Here is a 26319-nt window from a genome sequence, read left to right on the forward strand (position 1 = left end):
TTAGTTCCTCACTTATCATCACTCTTCTTGCTAGCATACATAATAGCATAGTAATGAAGATGGAGAAGATGGCAAGCTTAAGCATTGAAGCATGGCTCTTGGTTGGATTTTCATTCCATAGCCAAGAGTGTTGGTGTAGGATCTCAACCTCTCTACTTGCTTGGAGAAGAAGAGGGAGCTCTTGCACTTTGCACAATACATGATGAGAGTGTGTGTGGGGTAAGTATATCCCTCAAGCAACCCCCTAGCATGCTTTGGTCGACCCCCCCCCCCCTCTTGAAGCTCATGCTTGAAGCTCATTGGACCCAGGCCTAGCCAATCACAAGCAAGAGTCATACCAAGCAACAAGCGTAGCCTTTGGACAAGTGTCCCCCTTTCCCCTTTGAGAGAGAGGGCTTGATAAATGCTAAAACAATTAATTAAATCCACTACATTATCGTTGGACCCCTTGGAAGGCCAACCAATAGGATCTAGGCACACCATGAGGGTAACCTAGCTAGGGGCTTGACATGTGTCCTACTTGCCTCTTGGGCAAGCGGTGTCCTTTGGGGGAGAGAGAGAGAGAGAGAGAGAGAGAGAGAGAGAGAGAGAGAGAGAGAGAGAGATAGAGAGAGAGAGAGAGAGAGAGAGAGAGTGGTCAAGAAACCACCCCCCCTTCTTGCATGGATCACCCCCTCCTTGTAGGGATTTGCTTTGACTTTTGTGCCACCTCAAGCCCCTCAACCTTGGGCCCAACTCTCACCACAAGCACAGACTTTAAGCCCCTCAAGCTTGAGCTTGGTTCCCACCTCAAGTACAACCCTAGCATCTCAAGCATGGCAAGCACCTCAAGCATATCAATCATCAAGCACTTCAAGCATCTGAGTCATCAGGCATGACAAGCACCTCAAGCTTGGGCCAGGTTCCACCTCAAGCACAGCCCTAGCTTACCTACGGCCAAAGGACTTTTAACACTAATTATTGAAGTCTTCAATGAAGATAACCCTAAGGTCTTTATGCTCCATTGGTTAGCCTTGCTCTTTGACAGACCATCTCTCATTTGGGCCCCTTTACCATTGGCCCCATGTTGAGATAGATCTATAAGCACATGTCTATATCTCAACCCTTGTTCTCATTTATCCTCCCACAGTAAATGATCAGTTTAATATGAGAAAAATCATTTGGGTTGGCTATATATTAGATTTATAACATTACCTCTCTCTTGAAATCATAGTTGTCCTCGACTATGAGGTAGAAGAGATAAAGCCTTAGTCATTAGTCAATCTTACTTAGTGGGTAGAGGATCCCTTTTTACCCTACGACATTTTTCCAAGATGGATGACTAATCCATTTGGTGCTTGGGAGACATAGCTGCCACAAGCCTGTCTACTCCTTAGTCCATTTCATTCTCCCAAAGTAGAGTGAAGAATTCTACTTGGTGTTTGAGAGACGTCGGCATCACAAACATGATTCTAAGCATGCATACTATTTAAATTTGTGCACAACAAAAAAATAATTAGTCTTATATGTTACCATATACATGTGGTAGTGATGTGTGTGAACACACTAGGACCACCGGGGCATTTTTTCCCTCTTTAGGAGGTTTTTTTCCCCCGAGCATTGTATATACGCCCATCACTCTTGGGCTATCTATCTTTCCATTGCACACTAAGTAACACACTCTCTATTGTGTGCCTTGAGCTTCCTTTATCTTCTCCAAGCTGTGTGCGTTTCTCTGCAACCGTAATTCCAACAATTGGTATCAGAGCAGGTTATGTCCTCCCGGGCTTAGTCGCCAGCTGCTCCAACACATGCCTACTCGCTTTCTTCGATTACAGTGAGGTTTGCCGAGCGTTCGCAGGTCGACAAATATTTTGGGCCAGCTCATAGAGTTTAGTTTGCTCAGATTTTTGATTCGGGCTCATTTCGGCCTCCGTTTCCACTACAGGCAGTACTGCACATGCTATTTCGTCATTTTGTGTAAAATTTCTATCAGTGCCGCTTTCTGCATAACAGGTGCCTTACAATCTTCTATGGTTTGTGCTATATAGCATGTGTTGTTCTCGCTTCGTTTCTCCTATTTTTGGGTATTTTTCACATCAGTTGCAGCATTTACCATGGCTGACAACAACACAGATGTGTTCGAGATGTTTGTTGTTGAGGACGCGTTGGATGGGGACGATTATCCTATGTGGGCTTACATGCTGCAACATGTTCTTGTGTCAAAGGGCGTTTGGAATATTGTGCAAGGCATTGATGTATGTCTTGGTTCTGAGGATGCAGGCAATGTTGAGGATGTTGCAAGTCTTGCTGCTATTAGAGTTGTTTTGCCTACGGTAGAACAAGCTCGTTGGGATGTAAAGGATGTGCTGGCTCATGCATTGATTGTGTTGTCTGTGAAGTGCACCATTGTTCCTCACATCTGTTCAGCAAAATCTACAAAACAGGATTGGGATATTCTAGCAGGTCTTTATGCAAGCCGCAATGAGGCTAAAATTGCTTTGCTGCGTAAAGAGTTGGAGTCAAAGATTATGCATGAGGAAGATGATATGGACACTTTCCTTGCTAGTGTCAAGGATATCAATGAGAAACTTATTTCTGCAGGTGAAGTCATTTCAGACAGTTCCCATGTGCAGACTGTTCTTGATGCCTTACCAGACTTTTGCTAGTACTTGGAGACTTATGATCCAAGGAAATGGAGAAGTTGTCAAGTTTGATGCATTATGCACATTGTTGTTGCAAGAGTCACTTTCTAGAAAAAACAGGACTAGACAGCGTGCAGTTAAACAGGCTTTTATTGCTTCTCAAAGAAAGGGTGGTAATAGCAATGCAGCCACTTCTTATGGTTATGCTGCGAGTGGCAAAACTTCTGTTCACAATGCTTCTGTTGGCAGCACTTCATCTGGAAATTCTGATGATAAGGGCAAAAAGAAGATGCATTGCCATTATTGTAAAGCTAATGATCACTTGATCAAGCAGTGTCCTAAGTTGAAGGCAAAAGAGGCTAAGAAGAAAGAGGGTGGTTCCACTACAAATGAAGCCATTGTTGAGTCTTCTGTAAAAGGAGACTGTACTGTCGATGTTGATGCAGAATGGGCTTTTAGAGCAGAGTGCACTTACAATCCTCATGTCCATGATGCATGCTTGTCAATTGCTGCAGATTGAAATGTGTGGTATTTTGACAGTGGTGCTACAAAGCACATTACCTCACATCGTGAATTGTTCACCTCTCTCGAGTCTGTCCCTCATGGGAATTCAGTCACTTGTGCCAACAATGCCTCTTATCCAGTTCAAGGAGTTGGAAAGATTGTGCTTACTTCTGCTAATGGCAGTTCTTTCACACTTGTTGATGCACTTTATCTCAGAATAAAGAAGAATCTCTTATATGTATCCGCACTTGCTAGACTTGGACTTGTAGTCAAATTTGTGGATGACAGATGTATAGTTCATGATCTCAGTTTTGGTGATGAAATTGTTGCATCTGGCCTTTTGTGTCGTGGGTTGTATAAGCTCACTTTGTATGACAAACGTAGACAAAAAATTTCAAACACAGTGGCAGATTCAAGGGCTATTTCAGATGCAAAATTTTGGCATGCACTGGTCATCTGAATTTTGTCAGTTTGCTGCGTTTGCAGAAATCTAATATGGTTGCTTCTTTGCCGCCTCTTGAAGCACCTGTCAAACATATTTGTGAAGGTTGTATTTTGGGTAAGATGCAGCGTTCTAAGTTTCCAAAGGATGGTTCACATGCAGGTTGCACCTTGTGCATAGTGATGTTTGTGGGCCCATGCAAACTTTGTCCTTGGTCAATTACCTCTATTTCGTGACTTTCATTGATGATTACTCCAGGCATGCATGGGTATTTCCGCTTAAAGCGAAGTCCGAAGTTTTATGTGCTTCAAACAATTTATGGCTATGGCTGAAAATGTATCAAAATGTAATATGGGCACCCTTCGTTCCGATCGAGGGGGGGAAGTATATGTCTCATGAATTTAATGCATTTCTGGCTAGTCGTGGGAAAAAACACCAATGTACAGTGCCTTATACACCTCAACAAAATGGTGTTGCTGAGAGGAAAAACAAGTCACTTACGAAAATGGCATGATGTATGGTCAAAAGTCAAGCTTTGCCGCATTCTTTTTGGCTCGAGGCCATCATGTGTGCCACTTATGTACTAAACAGGTGTCCTACAAAAGCTTTGCAGTCCATTACTCCATATGAAGCATGGCATGATAGAATGCTTTCTATTGAGCACATGCGTGTTTTTGGTTGTTTGGCATATGCTTTGGTGCCACAAGTGCAGTGCAAAAAATTGGATGATAAGGCTGTCAAATGTATTTTTGTTAATTATAGTGCTGAAAGCAAAGGTTACAGGTTGTATCATCCGCAAAAAAAAACGTATTCTAGTTTCACGGGATGTAGTGTTTGTGGATGATTCTGTTCAGGCCTTGCTGTCATGTACTAGAGACAATAATGTAAGCTCACAATACATTTATGACACTTTGTTGCCTCTTTTCAGTGGTGGAGATACAAATGTAAGTTCCAACGAGGCAAATGTACAGCCTATGGGGGTTTCTGAAAATGTTACAGATCAGCCTATTACTGATGAAGATGTACATGTCGTACTTGATGAGGAAAGGGCTGAAAATGAGCAGGCTAGAGGTATGCCAAAATAGCTGGTGCACACTTTACGTGACAGTAAATTGGATGCACCTTTGTCTAGTCGTACTCGTTCAGGCTCTCGCCATGCATCTTATGCATCAGACTGTTATGCTTTGGCTGTGTCTAGCTTACATGATGTTGAGGAGCCTCTGTCTTTTGATGAAGCACAGAATTCAAAAAATTGGATGGCTGCCATGCAATCAGAATATGATGCACTTATAGAAAATGACACATGGACTTTATGTGATTTGCCTCCTGGCAAAAAGGCCATTGGTACGAAGTGGGTTTACAAGTTGAAATGCAAGCCGAATGGTGAGATCGATCGCCATAAGGCTCGACTTGTTGCAAAGGGTTATGCACATCAAAAAGGCATAGATTATGAAGAGACTTTTGCTCCCACTTGTCGTATGACTACTGTGCATTTTCTATGTGCACTGACAACTCATTTTGGTTGGGATGTACATCAATCAGACATTGTTACTGCTTTCTTGAATGGTGACATATTTGAGGAAGTTTATGTAACACAGCCTCGCGGTTTTGTCATAAAAGGACAAGAGGACAAAGTGTGCAGATGTAAGAAGGCTTTGTATGGGTTGAAGCAATCTCCTCATGCTTGGTATGAGAAAGCTGACACTCATTTGGTCAAACGAGGCTTTCGTAACAGTCCAACAGAAAGCACATTGTATGTAAAGCGTGAGGGTGATGTACTTCTCATTGTGGTTCTTTAGGTCGATGATTTGCTGATCACTGGACCAAATGAGAGACATATTGCTGAATTTAAGGCTGATTTGAATGCTACTTTCAAGATGAAAGATTTGGGGCTGTTGCATCGTTACTTGGATATATAGTTTAAGCAGTTTGATGGTGGTATTGTCGTGTGTCAGAAAAGTTACATAGAGACATTGCTATGTACTTTTGGACTTGAGGATTGCAAACCTATTGCCACTCCCATGGAAACAGGTTTGAAGTTGAGTCTACATGATGCTGGCGATCCTGTTGATGTCACTCTTTATCAAATTGCTATTGGCTGCCTCATTTATGTATGCAACACGAGGCTGGATATTTAGTTTGCAGTCTCACAAGTCAGCAAATTTATGCATAGCCTAGGGTCTAAGCATTGGTAGGCTGTTAAGAGGATTTTTCGCTACCTTAGTGAAACTTTACATCTTGGCTTGTTTTATCCCAAGGGGGGATCATTGCCGCCAGACTTACATGCTTTTTTGGACTCAAATTGGGCTGGTTGTTTTGGCACGCAAGTGTCCACAAGTGGTTTTTGTTTCATGCTTGGCAGTTCATGTATATCATGGTTGAGCGAAAAAGCAACCTGCTGTGGCTACTTTGAGTTATGAGGCTAAGTACGGGGCTGTCTTCACAGCTACAATTGAGTTGTGAGGCTGAGTACAGGGCAGTCTTCACAGCTACAGTTGAGTGTGTATGGCTCAGACGCCTTATGGCTGATTTGGGTGTTGGACACGACACTACCAACACCATCTACACTGACAGTCAGAGCGCATTGGCAGTTGCGAGGAACCCAGTTTTTCATGCTCACACAAAGCACATTGAGGTGCATTACCACTATGTCAGGGAGAGGCTCTCAACAAGAGAGATCAGCTTGGCTTATATGCTAACACAAGACAACCTTGCAGATCTTTTCACAAAGGCATTGTCTCGTGAGAAGCTTGAAGCTTTCCGCAAAGATTTGGGCTTACTCCCCTTTGTGGACTGATCATGTCCTTAGGGCATGGCACTTCCCTTTACTCATGTGCCAGCTCCTGCTCACTGCATCACTCTAGGGGGGATTTGTTATTCCGAGCTCTGGAGTGACTCCTCGTGCCCATCACATATCACATGTGTACCAAGAGTATCCATCTGTCTTGAATCTGCATCAAGCTCTAGCATAAGCATATCAAGAAATGACTCCACAATAGATGACATCTCAGCATCCATGTGAGTCATCTCTGTCATCACCTCTAATGACTCATCCTGTTGTGACTCACTAGAGTTGTCCCGCTCTACCCGTGCATCCGTAGACGCAACCTGCACAACAAGGTCACTGCTCTGCACTCCATGCAAAGCATCCTGCAACCCACAAGCAAAAAAAACATGCCTGCTCTCTCGCTCTCTACCTGGCTGCATGATCACACAGACAACACCGTCTCTCCCGTGATCCACATGCAATGGGTAACGTGTACCACTCTTGGCACCTCTTGCAATCTCTAGCAAACCCAAATGCATCACAGAATCTCGCTCTCGTAGAGAAATCTGACATCCACAATCTCTAAGCTGACCAATCGAGATCAAACTCACCGTCAAATCTGGTACATAGCGCACATGTCGTAACAAGTAAGATGTACCACTCGGTAATGACAGTCTCACATCTCCTGCACCTGCTATTGCATGCACCGATCCATCGGTCAAACGTACACTGCCAAGCATCCCGCTAGAATAGCTACAAAACCATTCACGATGCGGCGTGACATGAAACATAGCATCTGCGTCTAGCAACCACTGCGAAGGGAGTGCACTATCCACATGTATAGCATCTCGTGCATAGCTCGAGGTAAAAGTGACAACCCCGTCACTAGTATACTCCGACACTACATCTGCCTCAACTGTCAAAGCAACTGAGTCCATGGCATCACTACATACATCTCTGAGACTGCCATGTCTCCTACGATGTCACATACGACGAAAACAGCGCCGTCTAACGTGTCTAGAATGACCACAATACCAACATGTCACCTGTCGGCGTGCTCGTGAATGTACATGTCTCACACGAGTCCGTGATGACTCAGATCTATCATACATATCATGTAATCTGCGCCAAAGTGCTCTCGAAGTAGTCTCATACATAACAAGAGCATATACAGATTTCGCAAGGTGCAAAGAGAGTGTAGATAGTGCCATCTCCTCTAGCTCCTGCCACTGATCGTCAGACATGTTTGAAGGTCTACCTGCATCACCACTCAATGGTCGATGCAACCCTCGCTGTGTCAATGCATCAAGCATATACTCTCTCCATACTGCAAAGTTTGACCCATCAAACATGCACATTTCGGAGAGATCATAATCTGAGCGATCACCTGTCTCTGCCATGAGCACAAGTGGCAAGCTAGATAACAAAACCACCTCACCAACAACACCTAGAAACTGTCTACAAATATGACCAGAAACACAATGTAAAACCTATGAGACACACTCCAAAATAGAGCTCCCACAATGTCAACCAAATCAGCCCTAAACTGGCTCGAATCACATCAACAAAAGTCTGCAAATATGGCTGCAAATCAGCCCCAAAATTCAGCTCTTAAACAACTGCATAAACAAGTCACAAACGTGTCCCAGATCATACACGCGCTCCCTCCGCACCTACGCTCTGATACCAATTGAAGGGGATCGGGGAGCACCACAGACGGAGAGTGAGAGAGAGAAGGAGACACACACACGATGTGGGTGGGGAGACTGTGAAGTGGCAACTCCCCCTATACAATATACTCACTATAAGTATAGGGTAACAGTGGGCGGGCGCCCATGACCTGGGCGACCGGTCAAGGCACATAGGCCTTAACCCAAACAGTGGGTGTGCGTGTCCCACACTGGGTTGGGTTTGCGAGGCATCTTACTGATCACCTGCAAGAGAGGAGCACTCACTGGTCTACTGCACTCTGCATAGTACCTGTGTCACTATGTTCTTACCAGAAGCGCATAAAATTCAGCCGCTAAAGGCGTTTTTCGATAATATCTCCCAGCGCCTGAAATAGGGCCAATTTATATATATATATATATATATAAAAACAATGGTACACTACGTATCCGTACGTACGGTACGGTACGGTACGGATGTACTGTACTGATACGATCTGTACGTACGTACGGATGCAACCTTGACCCTCATGCAATTAATAATACCGATCGTTTGTAGCAAGCTTTAGGACCTCTCTTCTTGAGCAAGAAAAGAGAAACCGATAGCTCTGATACCAATGGTTTAATAACTTATGAATAGCATAAAATAACTTAACATAGTGAGCATTTCATTGAGAAGTAGTTCTATTGAGCATAGAAGAGTTCTTGGTTGGAGATAGCAACATTAGCATAACACCTAATTAGATTGGCATAGCAATACTTGAAAGAGGGAGAGAAATAGAACAATTGACAACTATTGAGGACCGGATTTACATGGACCGGTCCCCCCTCCATTAGGCATTTGTATTATAGCTTCTTCCATTAAGAGAGACTTTGTACAATACAATTCTTTGTGTTCCTTTGTAAAAACTCGATGGTGCAACGAAGATGGAAGCTTCATGTACCAAATTTAACTTGAAAACACATTAATTCCCTCACGGTCTCAGTCCCAAGACCTCACACACCTTCAAATATGATGAGAGCTAGTAGGGAATGAGATGAGAGGAAGAGGAAGTAGAAGTATCTTACGAGAAAGAAGTATTTTCTCACCTAATCACTCTTGTAGCTTAGCTTAACTTAGTAATTAGATAATAGAGGAGATGAGCATGCCATTGAAGCTTGGATCTTGGTTGGATTTGCATCTCAAAGCCTTTGTCTTTAAAAGATGGATTTTGGAGAGCAAAAACAACAATTTTGTGCAGGCTTAACTGAAGAAATGGCAGAGTATGTCAACTCTCAAAGGCCACACACCATATCTGCGGTTATACACCATACTATGGTGGCTTCTCAAATCAATTTCCAAACAGGGGCTAAGAGAAATCTTAAGTCCACGGAAAACAAGGGTTCTAATGAGCCTAAGGGCAAGGACAATGTCCAAAATTTTCCTAAAGGCAATTGTAATAACAACAAAGCTAAGGATTGAGTTTACAAAAACAAAAACAAACTCTCTCCTGAAGAGCTTGAGCCTTATTGCAAGGATAACCGTTGTTTCAAGTGCGGCAAGCAAGGGCATGCGTACCGCACTTGTCCCCAAAAGAACACCTGCCATGAGCCTCCTAGAGCTACCTTGGTCGAAATCCAAGAAGAGGAAGCTCACCACAAAGGATCTCCTCTATGCCATGCTTGGGGAAAGGCAAGAGAACATGATGCTTTTATTCTCTTTGACCCTGGTTCTCCTCACAATTTCATATCCACAAACTTGGCCACCAAGCTAGGCATCCAAGCCTATGAGATGGGAGATGTCCTACCCGCTGATGGTGCTTTCAAGGGGCAAGAAGCTTCGGTCACTCCCTTAATCAGGAAATTGAGGCTCCATGTCCAAAGCTATGTGGACAAACAGGACTTCTTAATCTCTCCTCTCAAGCACGAGGATGTAAGCCTAGGGGCACCATGGTTTGATTGCATGGCTGCCAATGTTAAATTCCCTAAAAGGAAAATCTACTTTAAGTACAGGGGAAAAGATATGTACATAGATGCTAAGGAAATGGGTAACACCGTACCCATTGTACATACGCAAGCTTTCAATAAGTCAATAAAGAGCTCTATTACTGTCTACATGATTTTTGTTAAAGATTCTCAAAATGAACCTAATGCTTTAGCAAAAGAAAATATAAACAATCACAAGGAATTAGAGTTATCCAATTTTCTCAAGGGATTTCAAGATGTCTTTATTGACGGCATCCCTTGTGAACTACCTCCTAAAGGAGGCAATGATGACCATGCAATTGAACTTCTTCCAGGAAGTTCACCGCCTAATAAACCTCCTTATAGAGTTTCTCGAACTCAACAAGATTATGCCTAGCTCATCTCCGTTTTGCTTACCCGCATTATTAGTGCAAAAGAAAGACGGCACGTATCGTATGTGTGTCGACTATAGAGCACTAAATAGGATCACTATCAAGAATAGGTTTCCCGTTCCACGAGTAGAGGACCTATTTGATAAGCTACAAGGGTCGACCTACTTCAGTAGAATTGACCTAAAAAGTGGCTGCCATCAAATAAGGATAGTTGATCAAGACATTGTAAAGACCGCATTTTGCACTACATTTGGTCTTTATGAATACATTGTCATGCCTTTTGGCTTGACCAATGCACCAGCCACATTTACCCGCTTGATGGAGAAGCTATTTAGGCCTCACCTAACCTTTACTGGAGTGTTCTTTGATGATATTATCATCTACTCTAATTCACTAGACGAACACAAGCAAGACCTCTAGGTAATATTTCAAGTCTTGAGAGAGAATAAACTTTATGTTAATCGAAAGAAAAGTGAGTTTTTCTTACAAGATATTCAATATTTAGGTCACATTATCTCTCAAGATAGAATCCAAATGGATCCATCAAAGTTATAGGTAATAAAAGGATGGCCTAATCCAAGGAATTTTCATGAACTAAGAAGCTTTATAGGTATGTGTGCATACTATAGATGCTTCATAGAAAGTTCTCACTAATAGCAGGACCATTACATGACCTAACAAAGAAAAATGTTAGGTATACATGGTCTACCAAAGAGAACAATGCTTTTGACAAGCTTATCTCTCAACCTATGCTTACACTACCGGATCTCTCAAAGCCATTTGAGGTCCAATGTGATGCTTGTGGTGATTGTCTTGGAGCTGTTTTGCTCCAAGTAGGGCACGCCATAGCCTATGAAAGTCGAAGGCTTGACCCTGTTGAGCAAGCTCTAGGCATAAATGAAAAGGAACTCCTCACAGTTCTACATGCCTTAGACTCATGGAAGCACTATTTATTGGGGACTCCTTTCATTTTGCGGACGGATCACCAAAGTCTTAAGTACTTCATGACACAGACCAAGCTCTCCGACTAACAAATGAGTTGGGAAAATTTTCTTTCGCAATTTCATTTTTATATTGCTCACATTGCTGGCAAGCATAATCAAGTAGCCGATGCACTCTCAAGACGGCCGAGAGTGAATGCGGTTTCCATAGCAACTCACAATGATCTATCTTCTATGAGTGGGAGGTGTGTATTGCACATTGGGGGAGCATGATGACAGTACTAGATAGAAGTAGCGATGGAGAAAACACTCCAAGAACAAACTTGGCCGAGAGTAAGCATGGGAGCTGGCTTGCAAATAAAAAGTCTCATTATATGATGCATGTACTTCAAATATGGCGAATGCAATACTACAAAACACGAAGGCAGTTTCTTACTCTCAAGGTAAACATATTGGAAAGGGTTCTTCATTAGAGAGACTCAAGGAGAGAGTTTCCTCTAGTCCAACGCACGTGATATAAGTAGTAAGTGAAGCTACACCTGGAACACCCATGTATAAAACTCCCACACCTCTTCAAGGAGACAAAGAAACCGGACGACAAAAGTGAGGCCCATCAATTGTGATTAATGTTGAGGATGAATCCAAACATAGAATCAAAGTACAATGCAAAACATGTGATCGTATATCACGTGGAAGGCTCAGGATAATCATTTTCAGGGAGGAATCAGGGATTCGAGATGGGAGTGAGAATTCTAAAGACAAGCCAAAACTTTGTGTTTTTGAACAAAAGGTCAATAAAGTTATGTGGACAATTAGCATAACTCCTCTCGATAGCCATGTAACATGTAGTGGCACCCCCAATGGTGGAAAAAGCTATAGACAAAATATAGTGGCATGTAGTAAAGGGACTCCTGCACCATCTTTTGAGGGGTATAGAAAACATCCGAATGGGCTACTTCGGCAATGATTTTGGTTATGTCCCAACCATGTTATTCAGTGCTATGTGGTGGATCATAACATAGATGGAAGGCGAGCTCCTCCACCAACAATTTAATCAGTTGATCCAAGAACAAATTTTACAAATGAAAAAGTTGAGATATTGCTTGAAGGAGGATTTCAAGTGGAGACAGTTGGAAAAGAACAAATGGGTACAACTACAAGGCGGACTCCTCCTAGGGGTGGAGGTGATTCCTCTTCCGCTTCAACAAAAGCAGGTAGTAGTGGTTCAATATTAAGAAATGGCATAAGAGTCAAATTTTGTACTTCCATTTCAGAGGAGGTAGCAAAGAAAATTTGTTTGGTTCTTATTCTTGTTAAATAGCCACTTTTGTGGCTTTAAGAGACTTTTGTAAAGAAATAATTCAACAACTATTTAGAAATCCAAACAAAAAACCCTCTCAGTGAAATACACCCAAAATATAGTATGAGTTGATTAAAAAATGTTGAGAAAATAAATCAAGGGTTGAAGTTGTCTTTGCATGGCCATCACTAAGGACTAATTTGATAAAATGCATATAATTTTACTAAATTGACCCAATGTAACACAAATTTTTTTGTGAACAGACTCAACTTCTTTGGAAAATCCCTCAATAGGTATGTAATGAGCCTATCACACTTCAATATTGCTTACATAAAGATTTGGACAATATTTACTACTCGCCCAATCTAAGTAGTAAATTGCAATTTTATGCAAAAAAGGCTCTTTTTAAAAAAGTAAAAACATTTATTTTAGCATTTTTAACTCAAATATGACTCTTAGTCTTAGAAACATCCTAACAAGATGTTCAATAAGTTTCATGAAGTTTCTATGTCATATGCAAAAGTTATTCTTAAACTACTAGAATCTAGGCATGAGCCACTTTAGTGGCTCTAGCCACCTTTGTGGCCCATAACAAGACTATTGTTAAAGGTTTAGGTGATTGAAGAGAAATCCATCTTAAACAATGTACATGAAGTCTTTAAGGTGGAGTCTCACGTAGGAGACGGATGTGTGGGGGTGTATGAGGTGCACATCAAAGATGAGCTCTACTACACATGCCCCGATTTCATCGAAAGGGAGGCCAAGAAAAATCTTATTTGGCTTGCAAGCACTTGTATTTCATTCTCTTGAGAGTGCTTGGATTGAGCCAAAATGAAAACATGTTCATACATGAGCCAGTGCTAGGCAAGATAGCAGTGCTCTTATCTATAAACACACATATCTAAACTTGGAGTAAAGCCCAATGATTGAATAATTCTGTGACACCTTTTTTGCCATGTATTGACTCCAACGAAGTTGGTTTGGATTGTTTTGGTATTGGACCACTGGCGAAGTTGTTTGGATTATTTTGGTTTAAAATCATTCTGTCTCTCATGTTGTTAACATTAATCTTGATGTTAAATAATTTGAGTGTATACTTGTTCTCATGTGTGTGTGTGTGTGTGTGTGTGTGTGTGTGTGTGTGTGTGTGTGTGTGTGTGTGTGTGTGTGTGTGTGTGTGTGAGAGAGAGAGAGAGAGAGAGAGAGAGAGAGAGAGAGAGAGTGCATGTGTGTGTGTGTGAGTGAGAAATGAAATGAAATGAAATGTTATATTAACGTCTTCACAAGGCCATAATGACCTATGAGACCCGAAAGTTACAAAGTGGTGGATTTGATACAAAGTCAGAGTAACAAAATAACCTAACAACAATACAAAACAAAGATATCTACTATGGGGACCTAAGTTGGTCGATGTGAGCCAAGCAGAAAACTAAGCGAAAAAATTTGGGCGGCTTGTTGGGATGGCTGAATCACAAGAGATCTAGCATCGGTTGTTGGCGAATCTCATCAATTTCCTCCATGGTTAGTAGTATGATTGGGCGTCGTGCATGCCTGGCCAGCGTGCTCCGAATTTTCTGTCGTAGAACCCGTCGATGCTGTGTAGTTCTTCACAGTCTCGCGGGCGCCTGGATTTCCCTAGTTCAATCGCTCGGTCAATCAGTGTGCCTCTGGTGTGAGACGAGGGGGAGCTCTACTGTGGGAGTGGCTCTTGCGGCTGTCCCGTGTCTGCTCTGAAGAAGTCTGTGATCCGTCTTTGAGACTGGCTAGCCTCGCCATTCATCAGGCTATCTCTGTGTCTGCGTAGCTCGAGTAAGGACAAACCCAGACATCTCTGATCTTCGTATCCCATGACTCTTGAGAGTGGTCCAAAACCCTCTCTGAACACGCAGTGGAAGAGACCTCGTATCTCGTAGTAGACGGGGCAGTGGCATGTATAGTGTAGCTCTGTCTCAGGTTCCGTGTTACACAAGGGGCATGTCATGTCCTCTGCTGGTACTCCGCTGTACCTCCCAGTCTCAATCCGCAACTGGTGAGAAGATGTGCATAATTGGCCAATAGCACATCGTATCCCATGAGACAAGTGGGTATCCATGTATCTGGGTCTCGCCACAAAACCATCTTCCGTAAGCTGGAGAAGGTGGTCTCTGTAGAAAGCCATCTTCGTGCCCAATTCCTGTGCTGGTTGTATCCATGTCCTCCTGGTGTCTAGCTGGGTCAGGTCTTGGCGGATGAGCTTGGTGATCTCTGACTGTGTAAGAGTGAGAGATGGTGCATCCAATGAGTAATGGAATGGTGGCAGCCTGTCTATGCTGAACCCATGTGCCTGAAACCATGAGAGAGAGAGAGAGAGATCTTTATTGCTTATAGGATCATAGTCGTTGATCGAGTTGTGTTAAATATTTGAAAGAGTGTGTATGTGTTTAGTGATTCGGGTGTGTTTTGATCCTTGGTGTATGTGTGTTCATCAAGGAAATCTATGAGAGAAAGAGAGGAGAGAGAAAAAAAAGAGAAGGGTTAAGGTTGAGAAAAAATATTTTTGGAATATGCTTGCCAAATTTCAAAAAAAACACTCGCCAAAAAATATTCCCCGATCCAAACTTTTCCTAATGTTTATTCATCGTCATACACTTGTAAATTTAGCAAAACAATGTTGAAATAACCATGTTACTATGGGCGGAAAAGGGGCAACCAAATCCTTCTTTAAGCCCGAATGGGAGTGAGAGCGATGAGGACGGGAGCGCGGCCGATGCGCGATGTATGAAGGGTTGGAGTGGCTAAGGGTCGGGACACGAAGATTCTTTCACTCTAGTTCCAGAGAGGATGAGAAAAGACAGAAGAAGCGGAGAAAAAGCAAGAAAAGCAAATTTTTGAAAAAGTCTAGAAGGCATGGGAGGCCATCTAGCAATTCAGAGGAGGAGAGCTCATCCTCTTCTCACAATGAACAGAGGGACAAGAAGACCAAGGAGTGAGATCTGAGATATACTATCCATAATGTTTAAAAGTACCTTTATATAATTTTTCAAGAGAGAAATATCTTCGAAGGAAACACTCCAAATTCTTGCCCAAGTCTCGTGCAATGTTTATTTGATCGAAGGAACAAAATTCTAATCCACTAGGGATAATGTTCTTGTTTCTTTTCAGTCTGAGAGTGAATATGAGACACAGAGAGGTTTTCGAGAAAAAAAGGTGAGTTTCTCAGTTTTAGCTCCACCTTACTGCTTGGGCGATAGAATATTGAGCAAATAAATCAAGGGTTGAAGTTGTCTTTGCAAAAAAGGCTCTTTTAAAAAGAGTAATTTTTTTATTTTTAGCCTTTTTAACTCAAATATGACTCTTAGTCTTAGAAACATCCTAACAAGATGTTCAATAAGCTTCATGAAGTTTCTATGTCATATGCAAAAGTTATGCTTAAACTACTAGAATCTAGGCACGAGCCACTTTAGTGGCTCTAGCTACCTTTGTGGCCCATAACAACACTAGTGTTAAAGGTTTAGGTGATTGAAGAGAAATACATCTTAAACAATGTACATGAAGTCTTTAAGGTGGAGTGTTAAGCACGAGACAAACGTGTGGGGGTGTATGAGGTGCACCTCAAAGATGAGCTCTACTAGACATGCCCCGATTTCACCAACAGGGAGGCCAAGAAAGATCTGATTTGGCTTGCAAGCACTTGTATTTCATTCTCTTGAGGGTGCTGGGATTAAGCCAAAATGAAAACATGTTTATACATGAGCCAGTGCTAGGCAAGATAGCAATGCTCTTATCTATAAACGCACATATCCAAACTTAGAGTAAAGCCCAATGATTGAATGATTCTTTGACACCTTTTCCGCCATGTACTAACTCCGACGAAGTTGGTTTGGATTGTTTTGGTATTGGACCACTGGCGAAGTTGTTTTGGATTATTTCGGTTTAAAATCCTTATGTCTCTCATGTTGTTAACATTAATCTTGATGTTAAATAAATTGAGTGTATACTTGTTCTTGTGTGTGTGTGAATGAGAGAGAGAGAGAGAGAGAGAGAGAGAGAGAGAGAGAGAGAGAGAGAGAAGCTTTGCCAAGGACGGAGGTAGAGAGAGACCTTTATTACTCATGGGATCACAATCTTTGATCGAGTTGTATTAAATATTTGAAACAGAGAGAGAGAGAGAGAGAGAGAGAGAGAGAGAAATGAATGTTATATTAATGTCTTCAGAAGGTCAGAATGACCTATGAGACCAGAAAGTTACAATGTGGTGGATCTGATACAAAGTCAGAGTAACAAAAATGACAGAATAAAATGCTATGGAATCTGAAACAGCTAGGTGTGATCTAAGCAGCTAGGTGGGATAGCTAAATCACTGATCACAAAAGATACAGCACTGGACGCTGGCAGATCTCATCAATCTCCTCCACGGTCAATAGCCTGACCGGGCGTAGTGCATGTCGGGCCAAAGTGATCCGAATCCTCTAATGCCGCCTCCATCGATGTTGTGTAGTCCTTCGCAGTCATGGGCGTCTAGATCTTCCTAGCTCGATCGCTCGATCAATCAGTGTGCCTCTGGTGTGAGGCAACGAGCTCTCCTGTGGTAGTAGCTCCTCCGAGTGTCCAGTGTCTGCTCTCATCAGGCTCTCTCTGCGTGTGTGCAGCTCGAGCAAAAACAGACCCAAGCATCTCTGATCCTCGTACCGCATGACTCTAGAGAGTGGTTCGAAGCCCTCTCTGAACAAGCAGTGGAAGCAGCCGCGTATCTCGTAGTAGACGAGGCAATGGCATGTGTAGTGCAACTCTATCTCAGGCTCCATGTCACACAGGAGGCATGTCCTCGCCTCTACTGGTACTTTGTTGTATCTCCCAGTCTCGATCCGCAACTGGTGTGAAGATGTGCGTATCTGGCCAATAGCACATCGTATCCCATGAGACAAGTGGGTGTCCATGTATCTGGGTCTCATCACAAAACCGTCCTCCGTAAGCTGGAGAAGATGCTCTCTGTAGAAAGCCATCTTCGTGCCCTGCTCCTGTGCTGGCTGTATCCATGTCCTCCTGGTGTCTAGCTAAGTCAGGTCCTGACGATGAGCCTAGTGATCTCGGACTGTGTGAGAGTCAGAGAGGGTGCATCCAGTGAGTACTGGAAGGGGGGCAGTCTATCTATGCTGAACCCATGCGCCTGAAACCATGATGTCATCTCCCCATACCAACATGTTGTATCTCCCTACATGGTTAACTGAGAGAGGATCACAATCTTTGATCGAGTTGTGTTAAATATTTGAAAAAGTATGTATAGGTTTAATGACTCGAGTGTCTTTTGATCCTTGGTGTATATGTGTTGGTCAAGGAAATCTATGAGAGAAAGAGAGAGGAGAGAGAAAAAAAAGAGAAGGGTTAAGGTTGAGAAAAAATATTTTTGGAATATGCTTGACAGATTTCAAAAAATGTTCGCCAAAAAATATTCTCCGATCCAAACTTTTCCTAATGTTTAATTATTGTCATAAACTTTTAAGTTGTTACACATAAAAAGACATTTAGCATGACAATGTCGAAATAACCGTGTAAAGGGGCAGGCAAATCCTTCTTTAATCCAGAATGGGAGTGAGATCTGAGATATACTATCCATTATGTTCAAAAGTGCCTGTATATAATTTTTCAGGAGAGAAATATCTTCGAAGGAAACACTCCAAATTCTTGTCCAAGTCTCGGTGCAATGTTTATCAGAGAGAGAGAGGTTCTCAGGTGAGTTTTCTAATCTTTAGCTCCACCTCACTGCTTGGGCGATAGAATACTGAGCATGGAAAGATTGCTTTCCGTCAGGGTATGCACACATAATGAGGACGACGGTGAGTGTCGAGTTCTGGGCCTCTGGCGAGGTATTAGGGTTGCACTAGTCAATTTGTTATAGGGTGTCGCAGCACCTCTTGAATTTCAGCGGTCGACTTTCAGGTCCACTCAGCTCTTTGCCTATGTACATATCGTTACACTAGTCTACATAGTTTGGACTGAGAAGTTTACTCTTCCTTGTTAAGTCAGAAAGCTTCATAGGACAGCCATCTGCTCAAGCCATATCATGTCTGCAGAATTGGCCATCACCCATGCGAGACATCGAAGTAGCTCCTAAAACCTCAATTACCGCTTCTGAAAATTAAGTGAGCGAATACAGAACGCAAAAACAACTGCGAAGAGCACCACAAAGCCAACTTGTATGCCTGCTGCAACGCCCAAGAAGCTGTGGTGATACCCCATGAACGTTTGCAAGTATTGTGGCACTGCCATCTGCCCATTTCCAGTTACTTCAACTACAGCATTGTCCAGGTCGCCCAGTTGCGAAGTTATTAGCCCATACAAAGTCCATGAAACTGGATTTCCCCAGTAGTACCACCTCCACCACACCGGGATTCGCTGCAAGGAAAGAAGCCACTTGTCAACATTTTCATAAAACCTATCACCTAAACTATACTCACAAACCCACACCCACACAGCACAGTCTTACCATCCTTGGTATCATAAAGCCAGAAAAGAGATTCCACAGACTGTAAAAAGCTGCTGATACGATTGCTGCAAATGCTGCTCCTGGTGTCAGCGAGACAATCATCATCCCGTAGTATGTGAAGTATATGAATGTGCAGAACATGAAGTAGAGGAACCAGAAGAATTTGGCCGCCGACCAAGGGAAGCCCATCATTGAGAAGACTATCGAGCCATAAATGACAGTTTGCAACAGAGTATGCGGAACCTCGATTAGGACCTGAGCAAAGGCATACGACAGAGGAGAGTACATTCCTGCTGCTTTTTCACGGTAGAAAACTGTTCGCTCAATATCCACAACTGGTTGAACTGTGTTTGCATTTGTAATGCCAAGAAACAGTGTGGCGGCATACATCGCACCCATAACATTTGAAATATCTTGCTGCTCGTCCCTGGTTTTAAATTATTACTCATCATTATAAGATCTCCAGAAAGTAAGTGAAAGAAATGTGTATGACATGACCCTTACGTTTTGGAACCCATGTTCCAGAATATGGCCCCCAGCATGATGGCAATGACAGTGGTAAGAAACATTCGCACAGCAATATAATCAGGGTTCCGCCAGTACGACAAATTTTGCTTCCACAAAGAGGCCAAAAGCTGCACTGCAAAGCCCTTGGAGTACTTGGTTGGAAAATGAAGATCCTTGGATCCAACAGGTGGAATGCTCAGCCGGTGAATCATAGCTTGATTTTCTCTGAAACAGGTGGAAAGAGTCTTACTTTGGCGACAGACTATTTCATGCACATGCTGATCAAGTTGTAAAGAATTGCTTACTGGAACAAAGATGATGACTCGTATATGTCAGCAAAGTCCACTCCAAGATGGGACTCGGAACCTGGTGAGGTGATCTCCAATATCCATGTCGCTGGATTACATCCTTCTTTGAGCTTCGGAACACCAGCAACGGCCTGTAAAAATTAGACAATGTTAAGAACCTATTAGTAAAGAAAAAGCTCCTCGGGAAAAATGTAGTAGGTACCTGGAAGTACTCGACAAGCCTGTGTGAATGCTTGCCAAGTGGTCCGGCATAGACAACTCGGCCACCACGTTTCATCAAAAGCAACTGCAAACTCTCAGAATATAAAGATGTCTCCAGGCATTCAATTAGAAAAACAAGCAAGAAGAGGCCAAGTTACTTGTATTCACTAACCTCATCAAATGCTTCAAAAATGTCAATGCTGGGTTGATGAATTGTACACACAACAGTACGGCCTGTGTTCACTGTGTTGCGGACCGTTCGCATGACAATTGCTGCCGCCCTTGCATCCAAACCAGATGTAGGTTCATCCATAAAGATTATGGATGGGTTGGCAACAAGCTCCACTGCAATTGTCAGTCTTTTTCGTTGCTCTGTTGAAAGGCCATTCACTCCAGGAAGGCCAACAATGGCGTCCTGGATAGAGTCCAGCTCTACAAGCTCCATCACTTCGTCAACAAACATCTGAAACAGACTTTATTGGCTTTTGGTGTGCTCTCTTGGATTCATAAGATTGACAGTTGGAATAGTGTGTCATTGTATGCAAAGGAATGTTTTAACTCACCAATCTTTCCATCTTGTCCACATCTTTCGGCAGCCTAAGCCATGCCGAGTAAACAACCGATTCCCTAACAGTGATGTTTGGAGAGTGAATATCTGTTTGCTCGCAGTAGCCTGCAATACGGGCAAAGGTATCTTGCTTCTTGGGATAACCTGAGATGCTTATGTTACCCTCTATGTAGCCTCCCGTTTTTCGACCAGCCAAGACATCCATGAGGGTGGTTTTTCCTGCTCCACTTACTCCAACCAGTGCTGTCAAAACGCCAGGTTTAAATGTGCCACTCACACCCCTCAACAGCTGTAGTTTATCATTTGCCACTCCTCTTTCCCGCATTTCCTGAATTAAAGAGATATTTGAATTGTCATGCAACATATCCCTAGTAACCCATCTCCAACAATATGAATTGACCATTAACTTACTGCAGGCATATCTACAAAGTAGTTGGTGTTCTGAAATGAGATAGACAATGGTTTAAAGGGTAAAACCATCCCACGTTTTTGAATGATTTTACACTCTTCCTCACTAGATTCGGACACATGATTGGAGCCTGCAGCAGAAGAGCGACTGGCCCTGAATGCTGGTAATTCGAAACCTGCAAAGGTTCACAATGTGAAACTTTGAACGGACTATAAAATATATGGAATGATGGATTTCATAGTAGAACAGATCTTAAGTGATTGAGATTCGTGTCATAATATGTGGGGGGGTGTGTAGAATTTGAGTAGCGTATGAGCCAAAAAAACAGTCATATGACAACCTTCTCCTGTGAATACTCTGGAAGAATGTCTCTTTGATCGAAATTGTAAGATGGTTGATGTCTTTCCTGTCTGGTTGAGGCATCGCTCTTGCAGTGTCTCTTCCGAAATGGTGGTTTGGGCCCTTCCGACAGCTGCAAATTATATTATCAGAATCTGCACAAAATACAGAAATTCACAGATAACAAGGTTCTATGACTCAAACTAAATGAAGATCCCCTCATGACTCACGGTTCAAGAAAGCCAAAGCCATGGTAAACAACACGTTAAAAAGTCCTGTATATCCAATCAAGGCTGCCGCACCAATCCATAACCAGTGGCTTTCTGTGAAGATGCCGTGCTGAGTAAGTACAGTTTTCCCAATGCTTGTTGTGGCTGGGCTCATGAGCTGAAACATTGCAAACAATCACAGCATCAAAACAGAACAATTTGGAGAAATAAATGTGTCCTTAAAACATACAAAAAATCACTTACTGAGCTCCAGCGTGGTGCCAGAAACTCATTGATGGCAAGTGCATTCTGTCCATACATCATTGGTGATATCCAGTAACCCCAGACCCACCATTGGTGAATTTTATCTGCAAGGATTTAAAATCTGGTTTGATGCCTGCTATCCAGTTGATAGAAATCTCATATGAAAATGCCTGCTTTCCAGTTGATAGAAATGGCGTTTTATACCTCTCGATATGACAAAGCCTCCCAGCACAAATATAATCATCAGCGCAAATGCACCAAAGGTGCTTGCTACTGTCAGAGTCCTTCCAGCTGCCCCAATGAAACGAAACAGACTATAGGCCATCTGAGAGACGAGAAACAGCAGCAGGAATTGCCTAAAAAATCTGCCAGGCAAGAACCTGATGTTTAAGACACTGAACCCCAAAGCCTAAAGGTCTCTCTAAAACCTGCTATAAACCCAAAGAAATTTACCTGCTGGCCTCAGGTGCAAACCCAATGACATAGTATGTCAATGCAACCCATATGATAGATTCCAATATAGAAAGTGGTATTCGCATTATGAAAGTGGGAATTGAAGAAGCCCATGCAGGGTAGAACATCTGATCTCTTTCCTTATAAAAAACGGGGAGGCGGTCGACAGAAAGAGAGATTTCAGCCAGTCCATTAAACATCACATTCACAAGCCCAAAGAACAGTGCACCCAAATACAGATTCCCATCTTCAACATTGTTGGGATGCAGTTCTGTTCTGAAGAAGACTGTCATAGTAATCAAGGAGACTACTGATATCTGCATATGACTGAAGCTTATCAAACCAAAACATCCTCGGCTTTATGCATGTAAATGAGTAACGTTTTTGAGCCCAAACCTGGACAGTCTTAAAGATGTAAAGAAAGGAATTGCGTCTCATTAGCAACAGTTCCCTCCAGAAGCAGGCTTTGAACAAATCCCATGTGCCTAGTCCGTATCTCTTGGTCGATAAAGATGCAGGATGACTTTTGGACTTGTCAAACGGAACTGACAGCTCCTCCTCCAATCGCTGACCAAAATGGAATGATTTAAAAGCATCCGCAAATTCCTTGGCAGTAATAAAATGGTATGGCTCATTTCGGGCTCCCCAGTATTGCTCTTGATCCTTTCTTGAAGTAACCTGTAAGAGTACTAGACATATTAATCCAAACATGCCTAATCTGCTACCTAAACTAACAACCATGAAGCAACTTGATGGCTGAAAAACATTTTCAAGGAGAATCACCTCTTGTAAAAAATCTGGAACGCTCTTTCTGTCAGGGCATTTGAAACCCATTTCTCTAAAAAAATCCAAGACAAATTCTCGAGGCCCTTGATACACAATCTGACCTTCAGATAGCAAGATGATATCATCGAACAGCTCATAAGTTTCCGGAGCTGGCTGCAGAAGCGAAACCACCATTGTCCCATCCAATAGATGCACAGATTGTCGCAAGCATTTCACAATCTGATAGGTGGTAGAGCTGTCTAGCCCAGTAGATATCTCATCCATAAACAAAGCTCGTGCCGGGCCAACTAGCATTTCACCTGAAAAGACATTCATGGTTTGAGGTCTAACTTAAAAATAAGAATATAATCACAAGCTTTGAAGCCACCTGCTTGAGCAACTACAACTAATCCTATGTTAAATATCTATATGAATTCGGGTCTTGATGCCGAAATCAACCAAAGAGCACCTACCAGTTGTCACGCGTTTCCTTTGTCCCCCTGAAATTCCACGTAGCATCTCGTTTCCGACAAATGTATCAGCACATATATCAAGACCTAGTAGCTGTTATCAAACCCGACTTCAAAGTAAGCACCTTCTCAGTTACTCTTGTATTGGACACATCACACAAAATCTTGCATAGACATTCATCTCTACATTTAGATAGATTCGCTTCTCCCTAGCCCACCTTCATCACATAGTCTGTGACAATACTAGTTTCCTGTCCAGCCATGGACACTGCCTGCAATAAACACCACAACGTCAAATGAATTGCAGATTCCACACATCAGGTGGCTGTACTAACCCACAGTCTAAAGATTTAATACCTTCATAAATACATCAAGTTCAGGGTCTGGTTTTATACCAGCTTCTTTTTCTCTTCTTAAAAGTTCAACAAGCATTTCTGAACCAAATAATCAATGTGAATTATCAAACATGTTCAAAGAATCTCCTTGGATGTAAAGAAAAATTTAGCCTATGGACTTCCCATGCTTGCTTACCGTATCTGGTCCCCACACCCTGGCAACGACCGCTAAAATCCAAAGTTTCTCGAACAGTCATTTCTCCAATCTGTCTGTCTTCTTGGCTTATATATGCAGAGGTCCGTTGGGGAACAAACTCGGAAAATGAGTAACCGTTGTATGTTATACTGCCAGATACCTGATGTGAGAGCAAATATCACGAAAAAGGGTTTGATTTGAAGGACAATAATTTTTTATCATGAAGTGTGGTAGTTTGCAAAGACTAACCGCAAGGTTTGGATCCAGTTTCCCAGCAAGAGCTAGCAGCAAGGTCGTTTTTCCTGACCCTGGAGGCCCAAGAAGCAGTGCCATCCTACAAAACATCATAAACCAGATAAGAAATTACAATGCTAGAAAGTCCAAGGCATCCATGCTCTGCCTTAAAAGATAACTTACCTGCAAGGTTTCAAGATCCCACTTACACAACTGATTATAGTGAGTTTTCTCTTCCGTGAAGGCAAAAGGTGAATTCTCCCAAGAAATTCCTGTATAAAGATACCGATAACAAAAAAATTGGTCATATTAAAACAGAAAGAATACATGTTACGGACAATCAAAGTACCTCTATCATGTTTTGTGTAGAGTTCCAGAGTGTTGGAAGGGCTCGACTACCAACATAAGCATCTGCTTCTATACTAAGGTTTTCAAATCGTATTTCTATCCGTGGAAGCTCTATACCGACCCTGAGAGAAAAGGAAACGTTATGGTGATTTCCCTGAGTTAATTGGTATGCAATGTCAGGAAAGTGAAGAGAACATGAGCAGAAAAATCAGAGTAAGCACTTTTGCATGTAAAACAAGCTCATACAGGCCTAGTACCTGTCTATCCTGTTTCTTAGCTTTGAAAGAAAGCGCTCATTGTCTTCGTCAGCTACACGCAAAATATTATCAAGAAGCTGTGTCCTCTCTGTTTGACCCAGCTTGGTTACAATCACACTTTCAGGAACAACTTGCCCATTCTCTTCAATCTTTCTAATGACACCTGTCCTGAGACGCTCAAAGGAAGGCAAATGCTCAATGGCTGCCCATTTTAAAGCCTCCTCATCGTCGACCTCTCGCCGCAAGCGAGCAGAGTGGGAGAAGACATTCTCATTTGACTCAAAGAGTCTCTGGCTTGCAGATCTTACTGAACCCCCCCAAGCCACGTCTTCTGCGAGACTGGCTGTCATGGAAACCATCTTTATGAACGGTGCAGAATGCTTACGAGAGAAACTTTGCAGGTTCCCAGGCAGATGTTGTCAGCTTCGTGAGAAACTTGCAAACAGTGGGAGTCAATACTTATGTAGGTTGGTTTTCTTTAGCGATGAGCTCGTTCCACCCAGTAGAGCCTGGCAGAGGCTCTTCCAAGGTTGCCACTTACCAACACGCGGAAGCAAAGCTTTGCGCGACTCTTTAAAGTCCTTTTCAAGAAACTGACGGCAAGGCTTGTTTAGTGGTTAACCAGACAAGAGCTTGAATTAGGCAAGCCGAAACCACGATTGTTGAAGAAAGAGGGAAAGCTCGCATGCTCCCAGCTTCCTGGCTGAATAGGGGGCCGAGGACAGAAATGCAGTGAGGTTGTGTTGATTTCCTGTAAAATGAGCTAGATATAGAGCTTCCTGAGAGAGTTAGCGATGGGCCGCTTATGCATATGAGGTATCGTGGGTAAGTGAGGGGGGAGGAGAAGGCAAGCTGCGTACTGCCATGACCTTCGTGATGCTGCTGGTCCTTTTGTACTGAAAGTTTTCGAAAAAGGAGGGAGCGAAAAAGCAGCGCAGCAGCTCTCTCCCCCTCCCCCCGTGAGCATTGCACCGGAGACACCCTGCCACGTGGCGGCTGTGGGAAGGGAACTCAAAAGCGAGGTTTGTTCGCCAGTTAGATTTGACGGGAAGCCTGCAGGCCCACAGTTAGTAATTCGTACCTCAACAAGGGATGTAGTCACTAGGCTAAGATGTGAAATCGGCATTTTTACTTATGGCCAATGACAATTGCACCATAATTATCCAATTTATTACCAACTAGTACGGCCCGGCGCCTCTCTTTCTCTCTCTCTTTCTCTCGTTGCTCGTTATGTGCCCGGAAGGTGCAGAGACACTGTCGATTAAAGTTCTTGTTGACACATGTCCTGGAGAGGGGCCGGAATCCCTTCTCCCATTATAATAGTATAGATATAGATTATCACGGTTTCTTGCAACCACATCCTACATGGTATTTCGCAAGAGGGGTTGCTACCCACACCTCGTATGTATGCC

The 26319-nt window shown here is 42.8% G+C and overlaps 1 protein-coding gene across 2 annotated transcripts; it reads right to left on the reverse strand.

The window, feature by feature from the left end:
• Positions 1 to 18009: 18009 nt before the first annotated feature.
• LOC147466119 (ABC transporter G family member 39-like) lies at positions 18010 to 25794 on the reverse strand. Of its 2 annotated transcripts, XM_086524075.1 has the most exons (23): positions 24908 to 25794; positions 24652 to 24772; positions 24486 to 24574; positions 24318 to 24402; positions 24069 to 24228; positions 23895 to 23971; positions 23756 to 23809; positions 23541 to 23631; positions 23086 to 23387; positions 22699 to 22980; positions 22303 to 22619; positions 22054 to 22214; positions 21850 to 21953; positions 21607 to 21763; positions 21378 to 21509; positions 21040 to 21212; positions 20624 to 20956; positions 20233 to 20523; positions 20062 to 20145; positions 19857 to 19990; positions 19549 to 19776; positions 19045 to 19471; positions 18010 to 18953 (listed from the first exon to the last, which is right to left on the reverse strand). In XM_086524075.1, exons 1-23 carry the CDS (start codon positions 25264 to 25266, stop codon positions 18681 to 18683), a joined length of 4434 nt encoding a protein of 1477 aa, XP_086380201.1. In that variant the 5' UTR covers positions 25267 to 25794; the 3' UTR covers positions 18010 to 18680. The 2 variants fall into 2 exon arrangements, with proteins under 2 accessions (XP_086380201.1, XP_086380210.1); XM_086524084.1 differs by lacking the exons at positions 24486 to 24574; positions 24652 to 24772; positions 24908 to 25794 and having other exon boundaries at positions 24069 to 24217; positions 24318 to 24388.
• Positions 25795 to 26319: the final 525 nt, after the last annotated feature.

This window comes from Adiantum capillus-veneris, chromosome 1 (genome assembly GCF_014529385.1).
Source record: "Adiantum capillus-veneris isolate H3 chromosome 1, ASM1452938v2, whole genome shotgun sequence".
NCBI classification, from domain to species: Eukaryota; Viridiplantae; Streptophyta; class Polypodiopsida; order Polypodiales; family Pteridaceae; genus Adiantum; species Adiantum capillus-veneris.